The 18,624-nt window shown below is 42.1% G+C and overlaps 1 protein-coding gene across 6 annotated transcripts in view; it reads left to right on the forward strand.

Moving 5' to 3' along the window:
* The window catches only part of CHN2 (chimerin 2), a 397,849-nt gene that overhangs the window by 333,418 nt on the left and 45,807 nt on the right, over window positions 1-18,624 (forward strand). For all 6 annotated transcript variants that reach the window (XM_056519888.1, XM_056519889.1, XM_056519890.1 and 3 more), the window contains one exon: window positions 5,426-5,510. In XM_056519888.1, the coding sequence (XP_056375863.1) occupies window positions 5,426-5,510 (85 nt within the window). The remainder of the gene's footprint in view (window positions 1-5,425; window positions 5,511-18,624) is intronic.

Genomic DNA, 18,624 nt, shown 5'->3' on the forward strand with positions numbered 1-18,624 from the left:
CGACTGGGTTAGACAAGGGTAGACAATTTTTCAACTTTGTCAACTATACAGTATTTTTTTTTTTTTCACTTGGTCAGCACTCTTCCCCCTTCCCCTCAGCCCAGGCCTGTATAAATTAGCAGGAAGCAGTATTGGGCCCTTTCCTTTCTGGCAGCCTCCCAGTCTCTGACTGGGAGCACATGGTGAGTGAGCTTTTATACCTTGTTCACACTGGTGTAATGCTGTGCGGCATCCATTGCTGCCATGTCTGTGGGGAGGTGCGGCCCTGGGACTGGTTTGATTGGCATTGGGGCTGCTCTGCCAGTGGTCTGTTCCCCCTGTGGGCACTGGTGTTGCGGCGGTGGTGGTTGCCGCTCAGTGCTATGCCATTTTATGCTAGGGACGCTAGGAACCTGATACTTACAGGTGGCCCTGACGTGGCTAGCCGGCTTTCACTTTATGATCATAAAGTACACTAATGACCTGTTAGATTAATAAATGTTGTTGATAAGCATTAGATCATTGTGCATATTGTAGATGTGCGACCATGTCTGTTTTCTCTATTTGAATACAGTATGTTCAGTAGCTATATGCATGGATTATAGTTTTGTACTGTATATATAGCCTCTGGCAGAGCATGGTATGGTGGTACACAGAGGCCCATCCGGAAGATTGTTGGGATGTCATACCCAGGGGTGTGGAAATAAAACCAACCAAAATAGTATGTAAATAAGGTCTTTCTTAATAGAAACTTAATAGGCAGACCTAAAAATACTTTAACCCCTTAAAGGGGTACTCCGGTGAAGAACTTTTGTTTTTTTAATCAACTGGTGCCAGAAAGTTAAAAAGATTTGTAAATTACTTCTATTAAAAAATCTTAATCCTTCCGGTACTTATTAGCTGCTAAATACTACAGAGGAAATTATTTTGTTTTTGGAATACAGAGCTCCCTGCTGACATCATGACCACAGTGCTCTCTGCTGACATCTCTATCCATTTTAAGAACTGTCCAGAGTAGGAGAAAATCCCCATAGCAAACATATGCTGCTCTGGTCAGTTCCTAGAATGGACAGAGATGTCAGCAAAGAGCACTGTGCTCGTGATTCAGCACTGTGAGCACTGTGTTCCAAAAAGAAATGAATTTCCTCTGTAGTATACAGAAGCTAAAAAGTACTGGAAGGATTAAGATTTTTTAATAGAAGTAATGTACAAATCTGTTTAACTTTCTGGCACCAGTTGATTTAAAAAAAAAAAGTTTTCCACCAGAGTACCCGGACTATGCCGTTTTTTGTCCACGGCAGCCATGGAAAAAGTGGTAAGCACTCCGGCTACCTCTACAGTGGATCACACCTCCTCCCCTGCGATTGCACTGGGGGGGGGGGGGGGAGGTGTTTGTGATCCACCCCGCTAGACCACCAGGGAGTATTTAGATGTCCCTTTAAATGCTGCTGTTAGCTTTGATAGTCTAAGGGGTTAATAGTCGTCCCAGCTATTAGCGGCAACCCCAGCTGATTTCAGTCAGGAGCCCAATACATACAGTGGGGATCAAAAGTTTGGCACCCCAGGTAAAAATTTGTATTAATGTGCATAAAGAAGCCAAGGAAAGATGGAAAAATTGCCAAAAGGCATCAAATTACAGATTAGACATTCTTATAATATGTCAACAAAAGTTAGATTTTATTTCCATCATTTACACTTTCAGAATAACATAAAACAAAAAAATGGTGTCTGCAAAAGTTTGGGCACCCTGCAGAATTTATAGCATGCACTGCCCCCTTTGCAAAGCTGAGACCTGCCAGTGTCATGGATTGTTCTCAATCATCATCTGGGAAGACCAGGTGATGTCAATCTCAAAGGTTTTAATTGCCCAGACTCATCTGACCTTGCCCCAACAATCAGCACCATGGGTTCTTCTAAGCAGTTTTTTAGAAATCTGAAACTGAAAATAGTTGACGCTCACAAAGCTGGAGAAAGCCATAAGAATATAGCAAAATGTTTGCAGATGTCAATATCCTATTCGGAATGTAATTAAGAAATGACAGTCATCAGGAACAGTGGAAATTAAAGCAAGATCTGGAAGACCAAGAAAAATATCAGACAGAACAGCTCACAGGATTGTGAGAAAAACAATTCAAAACCCACGTTTGACTGCACAATCCCTCCAGAAAGATCTGGCACTGGAGTTGTGGTACACTATTACACTATAAAGAGATACTTGTACAAATATGGTCTTCATGGAAGAGTCATCAGAAGAAAACCTCTTCTACGTCCTCACCACAAAAATCAGCATTTGAACTTTGCAAAAGAACATATAGACAAGCCTGATGCATTTTGGAAACATGTTCTGTGGACCGATGAGGTTAAAATTGAACTTTTTGGCCGGAATGAGCAAAGGTACGTTTGGAGAATAAGGGGAACAGAATTTAATGAAAAGAACCTCTGTCCAATTGTTAAGCATGGGGGTGGATCGATCATGCTTTGGGGTTGTATTGCAGCCAGTGGCACAGGGAACATCTCACAAGTAGAAGAAAAAATGGATTCAATAACATTTCAGCTAATTTTGGATGCTAACTTGATGCCATTTGTGAAAAAGCTGAAGTTAAAGAAAGGATGGCTTCTACAAATAGATAATGATCCTAAACACACCTCGAAACCGGGGGATTACATCAAGAGGCGTAAACTGAAGATTTTGCCATGGCTTTCACAATCTCCTGACCTCAACATAATTCAAAATCTATGGATAGATTTTAAAAGAGCAGTGTGTGACAGACAGCCCAGAAATCTCAAAGAACTGGAAGATTTTTGTAAGGAAGATTGGGCAAAGATACCTCAAACAAGAATTGAAAGACTCTTGGCTGACTACAAAAAGCGTTTACAAGCTGTGATACTTGCCAAAGGGGGCAGTACAAGATATTAACTCTGCAGGGTGCCCAAACTTTTGCAGACGTCATTTTTTTGTTTTCTGTTATTTTGAAAGTGTAAATGATGGAAATAAAATCTAACTTTTGTTGACATATTATAAAAATGTCTAATCTGTAATTTGATGCCTTTTGGAGATTTTTCCATCTTTCCTAGGCTTCTTTATGCACATTAATACAAATTTTTACCTGGGGTGCCCAAACTTTTGATTCCCACTGTACACCCTGTGTGCCCTAGTACTTTTCAAATCAGAGGGGGTTGTCGGTCTGGGTCTGCATGCCGGAAGCAGGGCTAAATGCCTTAATGCTTGGCGCTCGTAACTGCATGTCCCGGGCATCGGGCGATATGATTTCCACAACCCTGCATACCCCAATAAACTTTTGGATATTTGGAGATCTGAATGTTTGGTGTTGTGTAGTGATATGTTAACAATGAGAATTGCAGTTTGTTTTTTCAATGCATGAGTTTCACACTTAAAAGGAGTTCTATAGCGTTCACACATCACCCTAAAGCAGTCTCCAATTGTAATATGACGAACCTCATACTATACTAATCACTTATTGAATTTTATCCATCATGATTTGTTAAGTGGTTGAAATAAAGAATTAACAAGGTATAGTAAGGTCAGGTACTGTATATTGCAAAGTTTGTTACTTTACTATGGGGGACTTCAAAATCCTGATGACACAGACTGGGGCAGACAGGGGCAGACAGGGGCAGACTGACAACACTCAGAGCCCCCGGACCAAATAATGCAAGAGCCCCCTGCGAGACTCCACCCCTGGCCACACCTGTCACACCCCTATCCCACCCAAATCCTTCCTCATGCCCCACTCCTATACACAAAATAAAATAAAATTATATATATATATTTATATATATATATATATATATATATATATATATATTATAAACATGTTAACGTACAGTGTTAGTCCATACAGTGACCATATAGAGGTAGTTACCAGCTGTACACAGGATCTGTATATCATATAAGTGATTATATTCAGGACCATATGGAGGTAGATACCATCTGTACATTTGATATATACATCCTATAAGTGATAACAGTTATCTAGGGACTCACAGACTTCTTTCCTTTTTTTCTCCGTCCGGTTTAGACCGCCATGACAATCGCTTACAGCCAAAACTCATCTCTTTGAGGAGATTGTGCAGAGGAGGGGATGGCGCTGGAACATGCAGAGTCTAACATGTTTTTCCTGCAGATGCCATTTATGGGCCCTGAATAGTTATAATGCCCTCCTTGGTGTCCTGCACAGAAAAGGGCAGGTAGATAGGTAGATAACTATGTAGTTAGGTAGCCAGATATGTAGATAGATAACTTGCCAGCTAGGTAGGTAGCTATGCATGTAGGTAGGTAGCTAGGTAGTTAAGTAACCAGGTATGTAGGTAGGTATGTAATTAGGTATTTAGGTATCCAGGTAGCTAAGTAGCCAGGTATGTAAGTAGGTAGTTCTGTAGCCAGGTATGTAAGTAGGTAATAAGACAGCCAGACATGTAGGAAGGTAGTTAGACAGCCAGGTATGTAGGTAGGTAGACAGGCATATTGTTAGGTAGACAGGTATGTAGGTAGTTAGGTAGTTATGTAACCAGGTATGTAGTTAGGTAGCTAGGTAGGTAGGTAGATAGTTCAGGTATGTGGGCCCGGTATGTAGGGGCAGCCAGGTATGTGGCAGCAGCCAGGTATGTGGTCCACGTATGTGGGGCAGCCAGGTATGTGGGCCAAATATATGGGGTCCCCTCACTGCCAAGTTGAAATTGAAAAAAAAGTAAAAAACAAAACAAAAACCTCTCACCTGTCCCACGCAGCGATCTCCTCAGCTTCACCTGCCACGTTCTTCAGCCGCCACAGTGCAGGCGCCAATTTGTGACGTCATCGGTGCCAATGCTGCATGGGGGCAGAGGTCACGTTTCCTTTCTGTGTAGGCCGCAGATGCTTCTCACACAGAGAGGAGGCTTTTCAGCTGTGTATGTGTCAGCCGTGCAAACAGCTGAAAGCAGTGCTAACCTGGGGATCCAGAACGAGTGTACTGAATGCCCAGTAGTTGCGGCAGCAGGCCCTTTACCCGGCCGGGCCCTCAGACGAAGTTTGATCGGACCGGCCGGTCAGTCCGCCCCTGATTATTGCTCATGACATATATAAATATGATTTGGGATATTTTAGCTCTCCGAATTCCATGCTTCCTCTAGTCTTGTTCTACCTTGACATACAGTTCTGTTGCTGGCCTTCTGGATAATTCTCAGTTTAGCCATTTATTTTTACCATTCCTTAACACTAAATGGAATGGACCTCAGTAATACACAACTGGACACATGGAATACTGTAACAACATTGGTAGGAAGTATAATTGGGTTCATGTGCTCTGGGTAACCAGTAGAAGTTCTCCCATAGTACAGCATAACCCTTGTTCTCATCTATTTGTAACTTTGTTTATTCAAGTAGAGTTATTGCAATACCTTGCTTCCTCTCTAGATTTTTGTCACTAAACTTTAGTCTCTTTTACAGGTACACACATTTCGGGGTCCACACTGGTGTGAATATTGTGCCAATTTCATGTGGGGTCTCATCGCACAGGGAGTCAGGTGTTCAGGTAAAGTAACCATATTTGATGTTATTTATTAGCACTGTTATGAATTTTTAGATGTTTCTGTCTGAATCAAGTGTATTTATATATTTTTTGGGGCAATTTGTCAAAATCATTAGTCAGGAAGCTAAATTTGGGCAATAAAAGCAATGTTAGTGCACAGTCTAAACACAGAGAAGGATAATTCCTGTAGACATGGATGAGAAGCAGGAAACTATTTCAGTCTGTTCACAGGATTCCCACATTATTATTCAGTTTGCATGTTTATTATGCCTGTGTTTACGTTACCCGGTAAGGAGTTATTGATGATGTCTGAGGCCTATCTTAGGTTAAAAACTGCACATGAGAAGACTGGTTGTTCCCACCAAGCTGATTTTATAGACTCAATCTTGTCCTCATTTTGCTCATTTTTACCAAAACCAGGAGTGGGTACAAAGCACTGAAAAATATGCAAATGCTTGTTATATTACAATATATAAGGCAGAGTAAGTATGCTATAATTATATATTAACAGGTTCCCATGTCATTGAAAACTTTATTTTATCATGGTCCACTTACTGTGTCCCAACTTATTAGTAATGTGCAAAGATCAAAACATACTTAGGCTGGTAAATGTTGACTACTTGAGCCATCTGTAATATGGTACCCATTAAATCTATGGGCTTATACTGCACCCTCAAATGGCTCTGATTTCCTATGGAGGCATAGAAACTTATTTCATGGATTCATAAATAAGTTATGAGAAATTGTTATATTTTCCATTGTTTGTCATATTACTGAGATATTGTAATAAGGCAGCAAAGGGTAGTGCACGGAATGTGTATGGCTCTATTATGCAGTTTCACAACATGGCCATGTGCATGAGGCCTAAAAGAGCATTTGCTTTGTACCTTTCCTTTACTCTGAAGCTAGCCATAAAGATAAATAAACCTGACAATTTTGGTGGGATCAGCCTGTGGTCCAATGTATATGGGAGCCTCCTGACTTTCCCCCAGATTGGAGGGAGAAGGATCAGGCATGTTCAATTTTAGCTGCCCAATCCATTTGTTCTTGGGAAGCTAAGCTTCTGCCAGAGTTATATGTAAGCAGCTTTATCTGCCGGATGACTGGCGACTACAGCCACCACACCCCCTCCATTCATGTCTATGAGAGGAGGTGTGATGGCTAAGTACTAGCTGCCACGCCCCTTCCCATAGATATGAATGGAGGGGGCGTGGTGTGACGTCACAAACACGGAAGCTTCAAGCTTTCAGAACACGGAAGCTTGGAGCTTCTGTGTTTGTGATGTCACGGTATGCCCCCTCCATTCATGTCTATAGGAGGAGGAGGGACTTCCGCAATCAGACTTCTTATCCCCTATCCTTTGCCCCTTTAACCAAGCCATGCATGCATGTGCAGGAGAGATACCTGTTGGCTGAACAGCCATTTTCTGTGCTGTTGGCTGATATCACACATACAGTATTGGTGAACCCAAAAAAGATGGAATAGCATATAGACTAATATTTACAATGTCTTTTTTGGATCCATGTTTTGCTTAAAAAACACCAACAAAAACTTAATTTGTGACTGCAGCCTTAAAGGGCTTCTCATGTGGTGTTATTAGTCTATATGGTGGGTGTCTAAGAAATGGAATCCTTCCGTAAGTTTTTTGGCTATGATTGTCCCTGATTGACCTGTATAGCTCATTGTAGCCAGATATATGCCCTCTGTTCTGAGAAGAGCCTGCTGTCCATGTGATGCATTATGCTTGATTTAATTTAGACTATCTTGTCAAATTAAAATGATTTTGTTTCCAATTTAAAAATGCCCTAAGGGTTTCTGTGCCAGCCATTGGGTATAATTGGATGAAAGGGTTGTTAAAGTTCATCATTATTTTGTAGCCCGTGGTTAGATTCTTCTGTGTATAAATCACACGGTTTTGTTCTGCCACTTCTAGAGGTGGAACATCAAACCACTTTAGACCCTCTCTTATGATATATTCATATATATGCTATACTATAGATGACTTAACATGCCAATTTAATTCACTTTATTATTTTGATTTATTTAATGAAAATATATGCATTTTTCTTTCACAAAATGGTGAAGAGTCAGAGACTACATTTTTCATAATTCTGAACACTGTGGTGTTTGCTCATGACAGTGATGTTGTATGTGAACAGTTGTATGCCAACATTTTCATAAACTTTTCTTGTAAAGAAGTGGGAAGAGGAGCTATGGTCAATACTAAAAAATTTCGTTTTTATACCACCTTTTAAGTTTTTTGACACCCCCAGGTTCTTGAGACATATGGGTTGTGAAGTTTGGTTGACTATCTGCTTATACCTGAATAGTTAGATGGATGGGAACTTCATAGTATCACCCCCTGTAGTTCCTACCTATATGACAATTAAGTCAAAAGTGTAGATAGTCAACAATATAGTAAAATCCCTAAATCTCTGTAACCAAGAGGAGCAGCAAGAAGGTGAAAACACAGTTCTTGACACGAATAGAGGTGGCAGCAGAGAGCATTGTGGTCAGACTAGATAGAACTACACAACTTCCTCTGGAGCATACAGCAGCTGAAAAGTACTGGAAGACTTAAAGGGGTACTCTGGTGGAAAACACTTATTTTCAAATCAACTGGTGCCATAAAGTTAAACAGATTTGTAAATGACTTCTATTAAAAAAATCTTTACCCTTCCAGTACTTTTTAGAAGCTGTATGCTACAGAGGAGATTCTTTTCTTTTTTAATTTCTTTTTTGTCTTGTCCACAGTACTCTCTGCTGACACCTGATGTCCGAATCAGGAACTGTACAGAGCAGGAGAAAATCGCCATTGCTAACCTATGCTGCTCTGGACAGTTCCTGACATGGCCAGAGGTGTCAGAAGAGAGCACTGTGGACAAGAAAAAAAATAATTTAAAAAAGAAAATAATTTCCTCTGTAGCATACGGCTGCTAAAAAGTACTGAAAGGGTAAAGATTTTTTAATAGAAGTAATTCACAAATCTGTTTAACTTTTTGGCATCAGTTCATAAAAAAAAAATATAATAATTCTACCGGAGTACCCCTTTAAGATTTTTACAAATACAAGATTTTTACAAATACAAGATTTTTACAAATACAAGATTTTTACAAATAGTAAGTAATTTACAAATCTGTATAATTTTCTGGCACCAGTTGTTTTTAAAACATTATTTTTCCTCTGGAGTACCCCTTTAAGCTGTGGTTGGTAGAAGGCTCTGTCTGAGGCAGAAAAAAACAACCCATTTTTTGTGTGCGAATTAAGCCTAGAGAAAATCAGCACAGATATGATCTTTTTCTGTCTGCAAGAATTTTCATCTTTTAAGTATCAGTTTCATGTGTTGTTTTTTTTACGTCACAGAAATAACATACATAAAATATGACCTTAGTATCATTTACTATAAAATGTCTCTGTTCAAGAATGAGATCTGTTTGTTTAGTTCTTGGCTCTCGTGCTGTTCTTAGCTAATTTGTCCCCGGCTAGTATTTTATTATCTCTCTTACTTAGGGCTTGTTCAGTAGTTGTATTGTAGAACTATCATAAAGTTGCATGAGCCCTTCTAAATAGGATTGTGTCACCTAGACTTTTCTATTTTTGGCAGATCACTTTGTTCTTACATGTTTTAAAATCCATCTCTTGTCAACTACACATCTCCCTGTATAATAAGGGATGGGTGGCAGATCAACAAGATCTGTATTAGGGAACTGATAAGGCTGTGTACACATGGCTCAGCCTAAAGCACCCCCCCCCCCCCCCCATACCCATTTATAACATTAAAACATATCAGCTGATTTTGGTGAAGCCTACTGAGCGTCAAAAGTGTGTTGAGTCCTCCTGACTATCCCCCTCCCGATGAAGTCAAGGGTGAGGAAAATCAGACATGCCAACTGGCTGATTTTTTTGTTCATGAGAGGCTAAGCCACTGGCAGAGGAGTCTGGTAGGGGCTCTTCTTCCCTCTTACCCTTCAGAACACATGAATGCTGAGCCTAATGTTCTGTATGTATGGGGAGAAACAGTTAAACAAACATACTGCTGCCAGCTATCACATCTGTATGAGTGCCTTTACTATTTGTAGATAGAAGGAATGATATACTATTAACAGTAGGACAGACATTTATGACATATATCTTATTTATTCTCTAGGTTTGTTGTTTCCTGGCCTTCATTTGGACAGCTCTTGTAGACTTTTCAGTTGTGTTGAGTTTTTCTGGGTTTCTAAGGGAATTGCTGGGATGGAATGTTTTACTTTTGTAGTTGGAAGAATGATTGGGGTCTCCACAGTCCTCTTTGTTGTATGCCAACCTGTATAGCTGTATTGCTTTGCTAAATCTCAATTTGGATCTTGACCTTGTTTGTATTTTCACACCTCAATATGGGGGATAAAGGATGGCTTTGCCTCACCTTATTCTGTAACTATTGCATTTCTATTCCATTCCCTCTGTTGCCTTTAGAGTTGCTTATATGAATGAGTGACTTCTCTAAAGTACAGTGGATTTTGTAGTGCTTCTGATAGAAGGGGTCACGCATTGTTGCATACCCTTGGAGTTGGACTGACATACGTAATAGAACCCGTAGACAGCTAGTTACTAAGTATTAAAAAGTATTTATTGTTACAGTGTAAACATTTGTACTTAATAAAACACACATGAGAATTTTAACATTTTGGCTCCAAATACAGTGTCTACCTTTTGGTTTTTCTATAAAAATCTGCGCCGACTTTTTGATGGATGTTTTGCTTGCTTGACATGTAGCCGCTTTATGAATCAACACATACATTTTTGAAAAGTAAAGGGAAACAAGTTGTATTTGGCTACAAAGAATATTGGAACACAACTCAAGGAAATTAACCCTAAAGGGGTGCCAGCTCAGATTAACTTCAGACTGGTCTGCCAGGCTTGCCAGACATGTTTCCTTGTCTGTTGCTTTAATCTACATTTTCTTTAAGTGGTTCATTTGTCAGGAAATAAGGATGCCGAAAGCCAAATATTTCCTCAGAAATCAGGCATTGTGATCTAGGTTATGAACTCAACATGTCTTTTAAAGTAGTATTAGACATAAAATACAAGTTGGCTTCTTAATACATAAATGCTATTTATAGTAAATATGTGCAAGATTTAATACTTGTCAAAGTGGAAGATGTACGAAAAAATCTATGGTCATGGGTGGGATTTTCTTTTTATACAAAGCAGATTTCTAAAACAAGAATTTGACTTTAAGATTTTCAAGCAATCTCAGTTATAATACAGTTTCAATAGCAGAAAGCCACCTCTGGCCTCTTTCTTAATGCCTTTCTTGCCATAAGAGGTAATGGCACATCATTTGGCTTGTTGAGAAATTTTCTGTCAACTAACACCACAGTCAATACTGCATTTTAGACACACAGTTATACAGGGTGGAATCTCAAATTCTGGCTTTTGGAGAGAAAGGGCTTTTGTCTATTTACTGTTTTCAAAGCCCCTTAATGAAAGATGAACTCAGCATATCTCTCTAGGCTGACCATATTTCTTTAAGACAAAAATGGGACATCGGTATAGCAAAAAAGGACATGATTATTTTGTTGTGGGCCTTTTAATTGCCCCCATTAATAGTTGTAGGCACCTATACTGCCTCATATATAGTTGTAGGCTCCTATACTTCCCCATATATAGTTGTAGGCCCCTAAACCACCCCCATATATTGCTATTGACCACTATACTGCCCCATATACTGTTGTAGGTCCCACAAAGATATATTGTTGTTGTCCCACAACGATATAGGGACACAAATGGAGCCGATAATTGTGAGCATTGAGTGCATTTCTGTGAGTTTATTTTTTTCTTTGGCTGCATTCACACCATGTTTTTGCAATACAGTTCCCGTATATGTTTTCAATTTGAACACCGTGTGGAACCGTATTGACAACCATATGCAATGACTCCATATGCAAAAAAACGTTTGCCAAACAATGCATCCGGTTGCATCCGTTTTGCATCTTGTACGGTTTTGTCAGTTTTTTTCCCATACCCAAAACCGTAGCCTACCACGATTTTTGGTCCGGGTGGAAAACCGTTTACGTTTTTTTAAACATGAGAGTCAATGGGAACCATAGAGGACGTATGTGCATATGGTTCCATCTGGTTTTCACCATACGGTTTTTAACTTTGCACAGTTTTTTTCTTGGAATTTTAATCAAACAAGTAAAACTTTATTCATAATGGAGTGAAAAGTTAAAAACGTATATGTTTTTTTCTTAAAAAATGGATGCAACCGGACATAATTTTTCAAACCGTATATGGTTTTTAACTGTATATGGGTTAAAATTTGTACACACGTTTTGAAGCAGTTTAGTAGTGATTTAAGGAATCCGTTTTTTTATTGAAAACCTGATACAGGAACTGTATTGCAAAAACGTGGTGTAAATGCACCCTTTCTCTGTCTGGGAGGAATACAGGTGGAGAATGGGCGGAGTAGTTAATTAGAAGCTGATAAATTGCATCTGTTTGCAGCCGGATATCCCTTTGCATTCACTTCCAGGCAGTGGAAGAGAGAGGTGGTGTCTGGTAACTATAAAAGAAAGTATACTAAGCGATTGTCTGAGATAGTGATTGTGTGTCTGTATACAAGAGTGGGAAGTATACAAGTGAGTGTAAGTATAAAAGTGAGGGGACTTAAAATTAAGGGAGTTTAATTGAAATAATTTATTGTTTTTTTACTGATAATTTTTGCAATCCCCAAATCAGGTATGGCCTCCATGTTGGAAAAGGCAGTCCTGGGTGCATATTGTTGTGCGAGATGTGTGTGAGTTGTTCATTTGGAAGCCCAGATCCTGGATCTAGAGAAGCAACTGGCAACACTGAGATGCATTGACAACTTGGAGATGAGTCTCCTGGTCACTGAGCAAGTACTCTCTGGGGTAGAGGTGGGGAAGGATAGTGGGACGGAGGTGCAGGACAGTCAGGCAGCTAGCTGGGTTACAGTTAGAAAACGTGGTAGAGGGAAAAGGGCCAGGGAGGCTAGTCCTGATCTGGCACACCCCAACAAGTTTGTCCGGTTGGCAGATGAGGGGCATGCCATTTCAGAGCTAGCAGTACTGCAGAAGGACTCTGCCTCTGACCGCCAGGGGGTTGTCTGCTCCAGTAAGGAGGGAGGGAGGAGTGCAGGGCAGGCCAGACAGGTACTGGTAGTGGGGGACTCATTTATTAGGGGGACAGGGCAATCTGTCACAAAGACAGGGATCTCTGAACAGTGTGTTGTCTTCCTGTCGCTCGAGTTTGGCAGGTTCCTGGGTGGGGCTGGAGAGGACCCAGCAGTCATGGTACATATTGGCACCAATGACAAAGTAAGAGGTAGGTGGAGTGTCCTTAAAAATTATTTCAGGGCTTTAGGCCGCAAGCTTAAGGCAAGGACCTCAAAGTTAATATTTTCTGAAATATTATCTGTACCACGAGCCACACCAGAGAGGCAGCGGGAGATTAGGGAGGTATACAAGTGGCTCAGAAGCTGGTGTAGGAAGGAGGGGTTTGGGTTCATGGAGAACTGGGACGACTTTGCTGTCGGATACCGGCTCTACTGTAGGGATGGGCTGCACCTCAATGGGGAGGGTGCAGCTGTGCTTGGGGAGAAGATGGCTAGAAGGGTGGAGGAGTGTTTAAACTAGGGACTGAGGGGAGGGAACCTACAATGTAGAGGGGGAAGATAGTGTAGATAGCGAGAGGGTACTTATTAACCTCTTAAGGACCCATGACGTATGCATACGTCATGGGTCCCGGTCCTGCGATATAACGCGGGGTCACACGGTGACCCCGCATCATATCGCGGCGGGCCCGGCGTCATAGTGAAGCCGGGACCCGCCTCTAATAGCGCGCGGCACTGATCGCTGTGCCGCGCGCTATTAACCCTTTAGCCGCGCGCTCAAAGCTGAGCCGCGCGGCTAAAAACGAAAGTAAAAGTGCCCGGCTAGCTCAGGGAGCTGTTCGGGATCGCCGCGGTATAATCGCGGCATCCCGAACAGCTGTAGCACAGGAGGAGGTCTTCTTACCTTCTCCTGTGCTGTCCGATCGCCGAATGAATGCTTCAAGCCTGAGATCCAGGCTTGAGCATTCAATCGCCTAAAACACTGATTGATCCATTCCTATGGAGATGGATCAATCAGTGTAAAAGATCAGTAAATGCAATGTTATAGCCCCTTATGGGAGCTATAATGTTGCATAAGAAAAGTGTAAAAAAATCATTAACCCTTTCAATTATCCCTTCCCCTAATAAAAGTTTAAATCACCCGGCATTTCCAAAAATAAAAAAAACATTATGTAAATAATAATAAAAATAAACATATGTGGTATCGTCGCGTGCGGAAATGTCCGATTTATAAAAATATACCGCTTTTTAAACCGCTCGTTCAATGGCGTACGCGCAAAAAAATTCCAAAGTCCAAAATAGCGCATTTTTGATCACTTTTTATACCACAAAAAAGTGAATAAAAAGTGATCAAAAAGTCTGATCAGAACAAAAATGGTACCGCTAAAAACTTCAGATGACGGCGCAAAAAATGAGTCCTCAAAGCGCCCTGAACACAGAAAAATAAAAAAGTTATAGGGGTCAAAAGATGACCATTTTAAACGTATAAATTTTCCTGCATGTATTCATGATTTTTTTCGGAAGTGATACAAATTCAAACCTATACAAGTAGGGTATCATTTTAACCGTATGGACCTACAGAATAAAGATAAGGTATCATTTTTGACAAAAAATGTACAGCGTAAAAATAGAAGCCCCCAAAACTTACAAAATAGTGTTTTTTCATCAATTTTGTCGCACATTGATTTTTTTTCCAGTTTCACCGTAGATTTTTGGGTAAAATGACTAATGTCATTACAAAGTAGAATTAGTGACGCAAAAATTAAGCCATTATATATAATTTTAGGTGAAAATTTTTAAGAGTTATGATTTTTTAAAGTTAAGGAGGAAAAATTGAAAATGAAAAAACGGAAAAAGCCCGGGTCCTTAAGGGGTTAATGTACTTGGGGGTGGAGCGGAGGGAGGAGTTAGAATAGTTAATAGGGATAGGCTTCATAGGAAGAAAAAACATACACCTGTCAGGATCCGGATGGGTATACTGTGAGGATAATGGTGGGACCCGGAGCGCTCGGCGTAACAGTACCCCCCCCCTTAGGTCTCCCCCTCTTTTTATCTGCTTGTCCCTTCATACGAGACGAGGCCAGTGGGAGCGACTCTTGAGTCTCCTTCCAGATAACGGAGAAGTCCTGTGTTACTTCATCTACAGCAGGAACTCCAGAAGAAGTGGGAATGGGGAGGGGGGCAGAGGGTGAAGCTTGCCACGGGGCAGAGTGGTACCAGGAAGGAGGCTATGAGGAGGTAAGATCTCTGCTTGCTTTTTGCAGAAAAGATCAGAAAAGCCCTGGTAAGCCTTGGGAGGGCCCTGTAAAGGTGGAACCTCAGGGGTTAGACAAGTGGGAGCAGATTTGAGGCATCGTTTGTGACAAGAAGGACCCCAATTTTTGATCGTTGGAGCCACGGCAGGCCGAGAAGAACTTCAGAGGTGCAGTTAGGCAGAACGAAAAATTAAATTTTTTCATGGTGAAGTCCAATGCTCATGGGCAGGGGTTCAGTGCGGTAGCGCACAGTGCAGTCCAATTTTTCTCCGTTAACAGAAGAGATAGAGAGCGGTTTGACGAGACTGGTTACTGGGATGCTGAACCTATTAACAAAAGAGGCTAAAATAAAATTTCCTGCAGAACCAGAGGCCACAGCTGAGAAGGAGGAGTTGGCGGAAGGAGAAATCCGCACAGGCACAGTGAAACGTGGAGAAGCAGAATTCACACCAAGAGACGCCACTCCCACGTGAACAGGGTGCGTGCGTGCGTTTCCCAGATGCGGGGGACGAATAGGGCAGTCCACTAGGAAATGTTCGGTACTAGCGCAGTACAGGCATACATTTTCATCTCGGCGACGAGACCTCTCTTCATGGGTCAGGCGAGACCGATCCACTTGCATAGCCTCCTCGGCGGGAGGCACAGGGGTAGATTGCAAAGGATTCTGGGAGAGAGGTGCCCAGAGATCAAGGTCCTTTTCCTGGAGGAGCTCCTGGTGTCTTTCAGAAAAACACATGTCGATGCGGGTGGCCAAATGGATAAGTTCAGACAGGTTAGCAGGAATTTCTCGTGCGGCCAGTACATCTTTGATGTTGCTGGATAAGCCTTTCTTGAAGGTCGCGCAGAGGGCCTCATTGTTCCAGGATAGCTCTGAGGCGAGGGTACAAAACTGGATGGCGTATTCGCCTACGGAAGAACTTCCTTGGACTAGGTTCAACAAAGCAGTCTCGGCAGAGGAGGCCCGGGCTGGCTCCTCGAAGACACTACGAACTTCAGCGAAGAAGGACTGGGCAGTGGCAGTGACAGGGTCATTGCGGTCCCAGAGCGGTGTGGCCCATGACAAGGCCTTTCCAGACAGGAGACTAACCACGAAAGCCACCTTAGACAGTTCTGTGTAAAATTGGTCCGACATCATCTCCAAGTGTAGGGAACATTGAGACAGGAAACCACGGCAGAGTTTAGAGTCCCCATCAAATTTGTCCGGCAGGGACAGGCGGAGGCTAGGAGCGGCCTCTCGCTGCGGAGGAGGTGCAGGAGCTGGTGGAGAAGATGGTTGCTGTAGCTGTGGCAGAAGCTGCTGTCCTTGTTGGGCGATCTGTTGGGATTGCTGGGCGACCACCTGGATAGGTCAGCGAGACTTGGCATCGGCACCTCAGAGGGATCCATGGCCGGATCTACTGTCAGGATCCGGATGGGTATACTGTGAGGATACTGGTGGTGGATCCTCTGTGTCAGTGAGGGATTGGCGTGGACCATACCGATGGGCTGGTTCTAAGTTGCTACTGGTATTCGCCAGAGCCCGCCGCAAAGCGGGATGGTCTTGCTGCGGTGGTAGCAACCAGGTCGTGTCCACCGGTAGCGGCTCAACCTCACTGACTGCTGAGACTGGCGTGGTACAGAAGGACAAGGCAAGAGCAAGGTCGGACGTAGCAGAAGGTCAGGGCAGGCAGCAAGGGTAGTAGTCAGGGGCAACAGCAGGTTGAACACAGCTAGGAACTTGAACACAGCTAGGTCTTGAACACAGCTAGGAACATACACAAAACGCTTTCACTAGGCAACAAGATCCGGACAGGACAGGAAGGGAAAGTGGGTTTAAATAAGCCTGGACACAGGTGCAGGTACTGATTGGGCCAGGCGCCAATCAATGGCGCATCGGCCCTTTAAATCTCAGAGAGCCGGCCCGCGCGCGCCCTAGGAAGTGGGTCCGCGCGCGCCGGGACTGAGCGGACGGAGGACGGGGCAGGTGAGGAGACTGGGATGCGAGCCGCGGGCGGGCGCGTCCCGCTACGCGGGTCGCATCCCCGCCGGAGACAGTAGTGCAGCGCTCCCGGTCAGTGGGTCTGACCGGGGCGCTGCACGGAGGTGAACGCCGCGAGTGCTCCGGGGAGGAGCAGGGACCCGGAGCGCTCGGCGTAACAACACCTTTAAATTGCATGTTGACTAATCCCAGTAGTCTGTCCAATAAAACAGAGGAACTGGGGTGGTTGATGTCTGAGGAAAATTATGACATAGGAAACGATAATGTGGAGTCAATATGGGTAGAAATATATAGGGGTTTGCTGTAAGCCACCAAACACAAAACAGACCTGACAGAGTAACTAACGTGCAAGTAGAAGGAGACCTAGGAAATATTGATCATAATATAATATATTATAACTTGTTCTTCAATAAGGGAATCTCTCGAGGTGTCACAAAAACAATGAACTTTAGGAAGGCAAAATTTGATCAACTCAGAGAAGCCCTTAACAATATAAATTGGGATAATTTCCTCATAAACAAGAATAATGACACTAAATGGGAGACTTTTAAAAATATCTTAAATTCTCACTGTAAGAGGTATATACCTGATTGGAATAAAATGGTCAGAAATAAAAGAAAACCAATATGGATGAATAAAAATGTTAAGGGGACAAGAAACAACAAAAATACGGCATTTAACCCCTTATGGACCAACACAAGTAAACCTGTACGCCCCTGAAAGACCAAGCCTGTTTTTCTTAATCGGGGATGTCTGTCTTTATTATAGAATAACTCTGGTAACATTTTGCCAATCACGATAATTCTGACATTGCTTTTTTGTCACAAGTTGTCCTTCATGTACATAGTTAAAGTAAGCCGATATCATTTGTAGTTTTATTTTTTCAATGCAAAAAATCATGAATTTTTTTTAAAAATTTAGATTTTTCGCTATTTTAACACTAATAGGTTGCAAATATTTATACTTTCTGACCAAATAGTTTATGAAACATATACTTTCCGATGTCTTTATTTTGAAAGCATTTCTTTTGTTTTTAATTAAACAGTGGGGGTACAGTGAGTATTTTAACACCATCGTTTTTTGGCAGGAATTATTACAAAGTCAGCCTTAGAAATTCAAAATTTGCTTTTTTTCACAAATGTATCATTTGTGGGACATATTTTTGGTACATAGCTTCTGATATTGAAAGAAATGCACCCTATATTTTATTGAGCTGCTCAGCCTGTGTTTGGAAATACCCCCGTTTAGGCCATATTTAGTTCCTTGGCCACGTGGTAGGACCCAGAAGGAAAGGAGCACCATTTGGCTTTCAGGGCATCATTTTAGGCCCGATGGATTATGGGCCTCACTTCATGCCTGCAAAGGGTTTTAGCTGCCAGAACCATACAGAACCCCCACAAGTGACACCATTTTGGAAACAACACCCCCTAAAGTATTCACCTACACCAAAAGTGAGTACTTTGAGTCCTTTTTGTGTGGCTGGAATAGTTACAAAATCAGTGGAAAAATTAAATTTTCTTCCTTTTTTTTTTCACAAATGCATCATTTGTGGGACATATTTTTTGTACATTGCATCTGAAAAGTAGAAAATGCGCCCCATATTTTAGTACGCTGTTTGTCCCGTGTTCGGTAATACCCCCGCTTCGGCCATATTTGGTTGCATGGCCACATGGTGGGACCCAAAAGGAGAGGAGCCCCAGGCTTTCAGGAAATCATTATACAAATTATAGGCCGCACTTCATCTTGCAAAGCATTCTAGCTGTCAGA

Source organism: Hyla sarda, chromosome 5 (genome assembly GCF_029499605.1).
Source record: "Hyla sarda isolate aHylSar1 chromosome 5, aHylSar1.hap1, whole genome shotgun sequence".
Classification (NCBI taxonomy): domain Eukaryota; kingdom Metazoa; phylum Chordata; class Amphibia; order Anura; family Hylidae; genus Hyla; species Hyla sarda.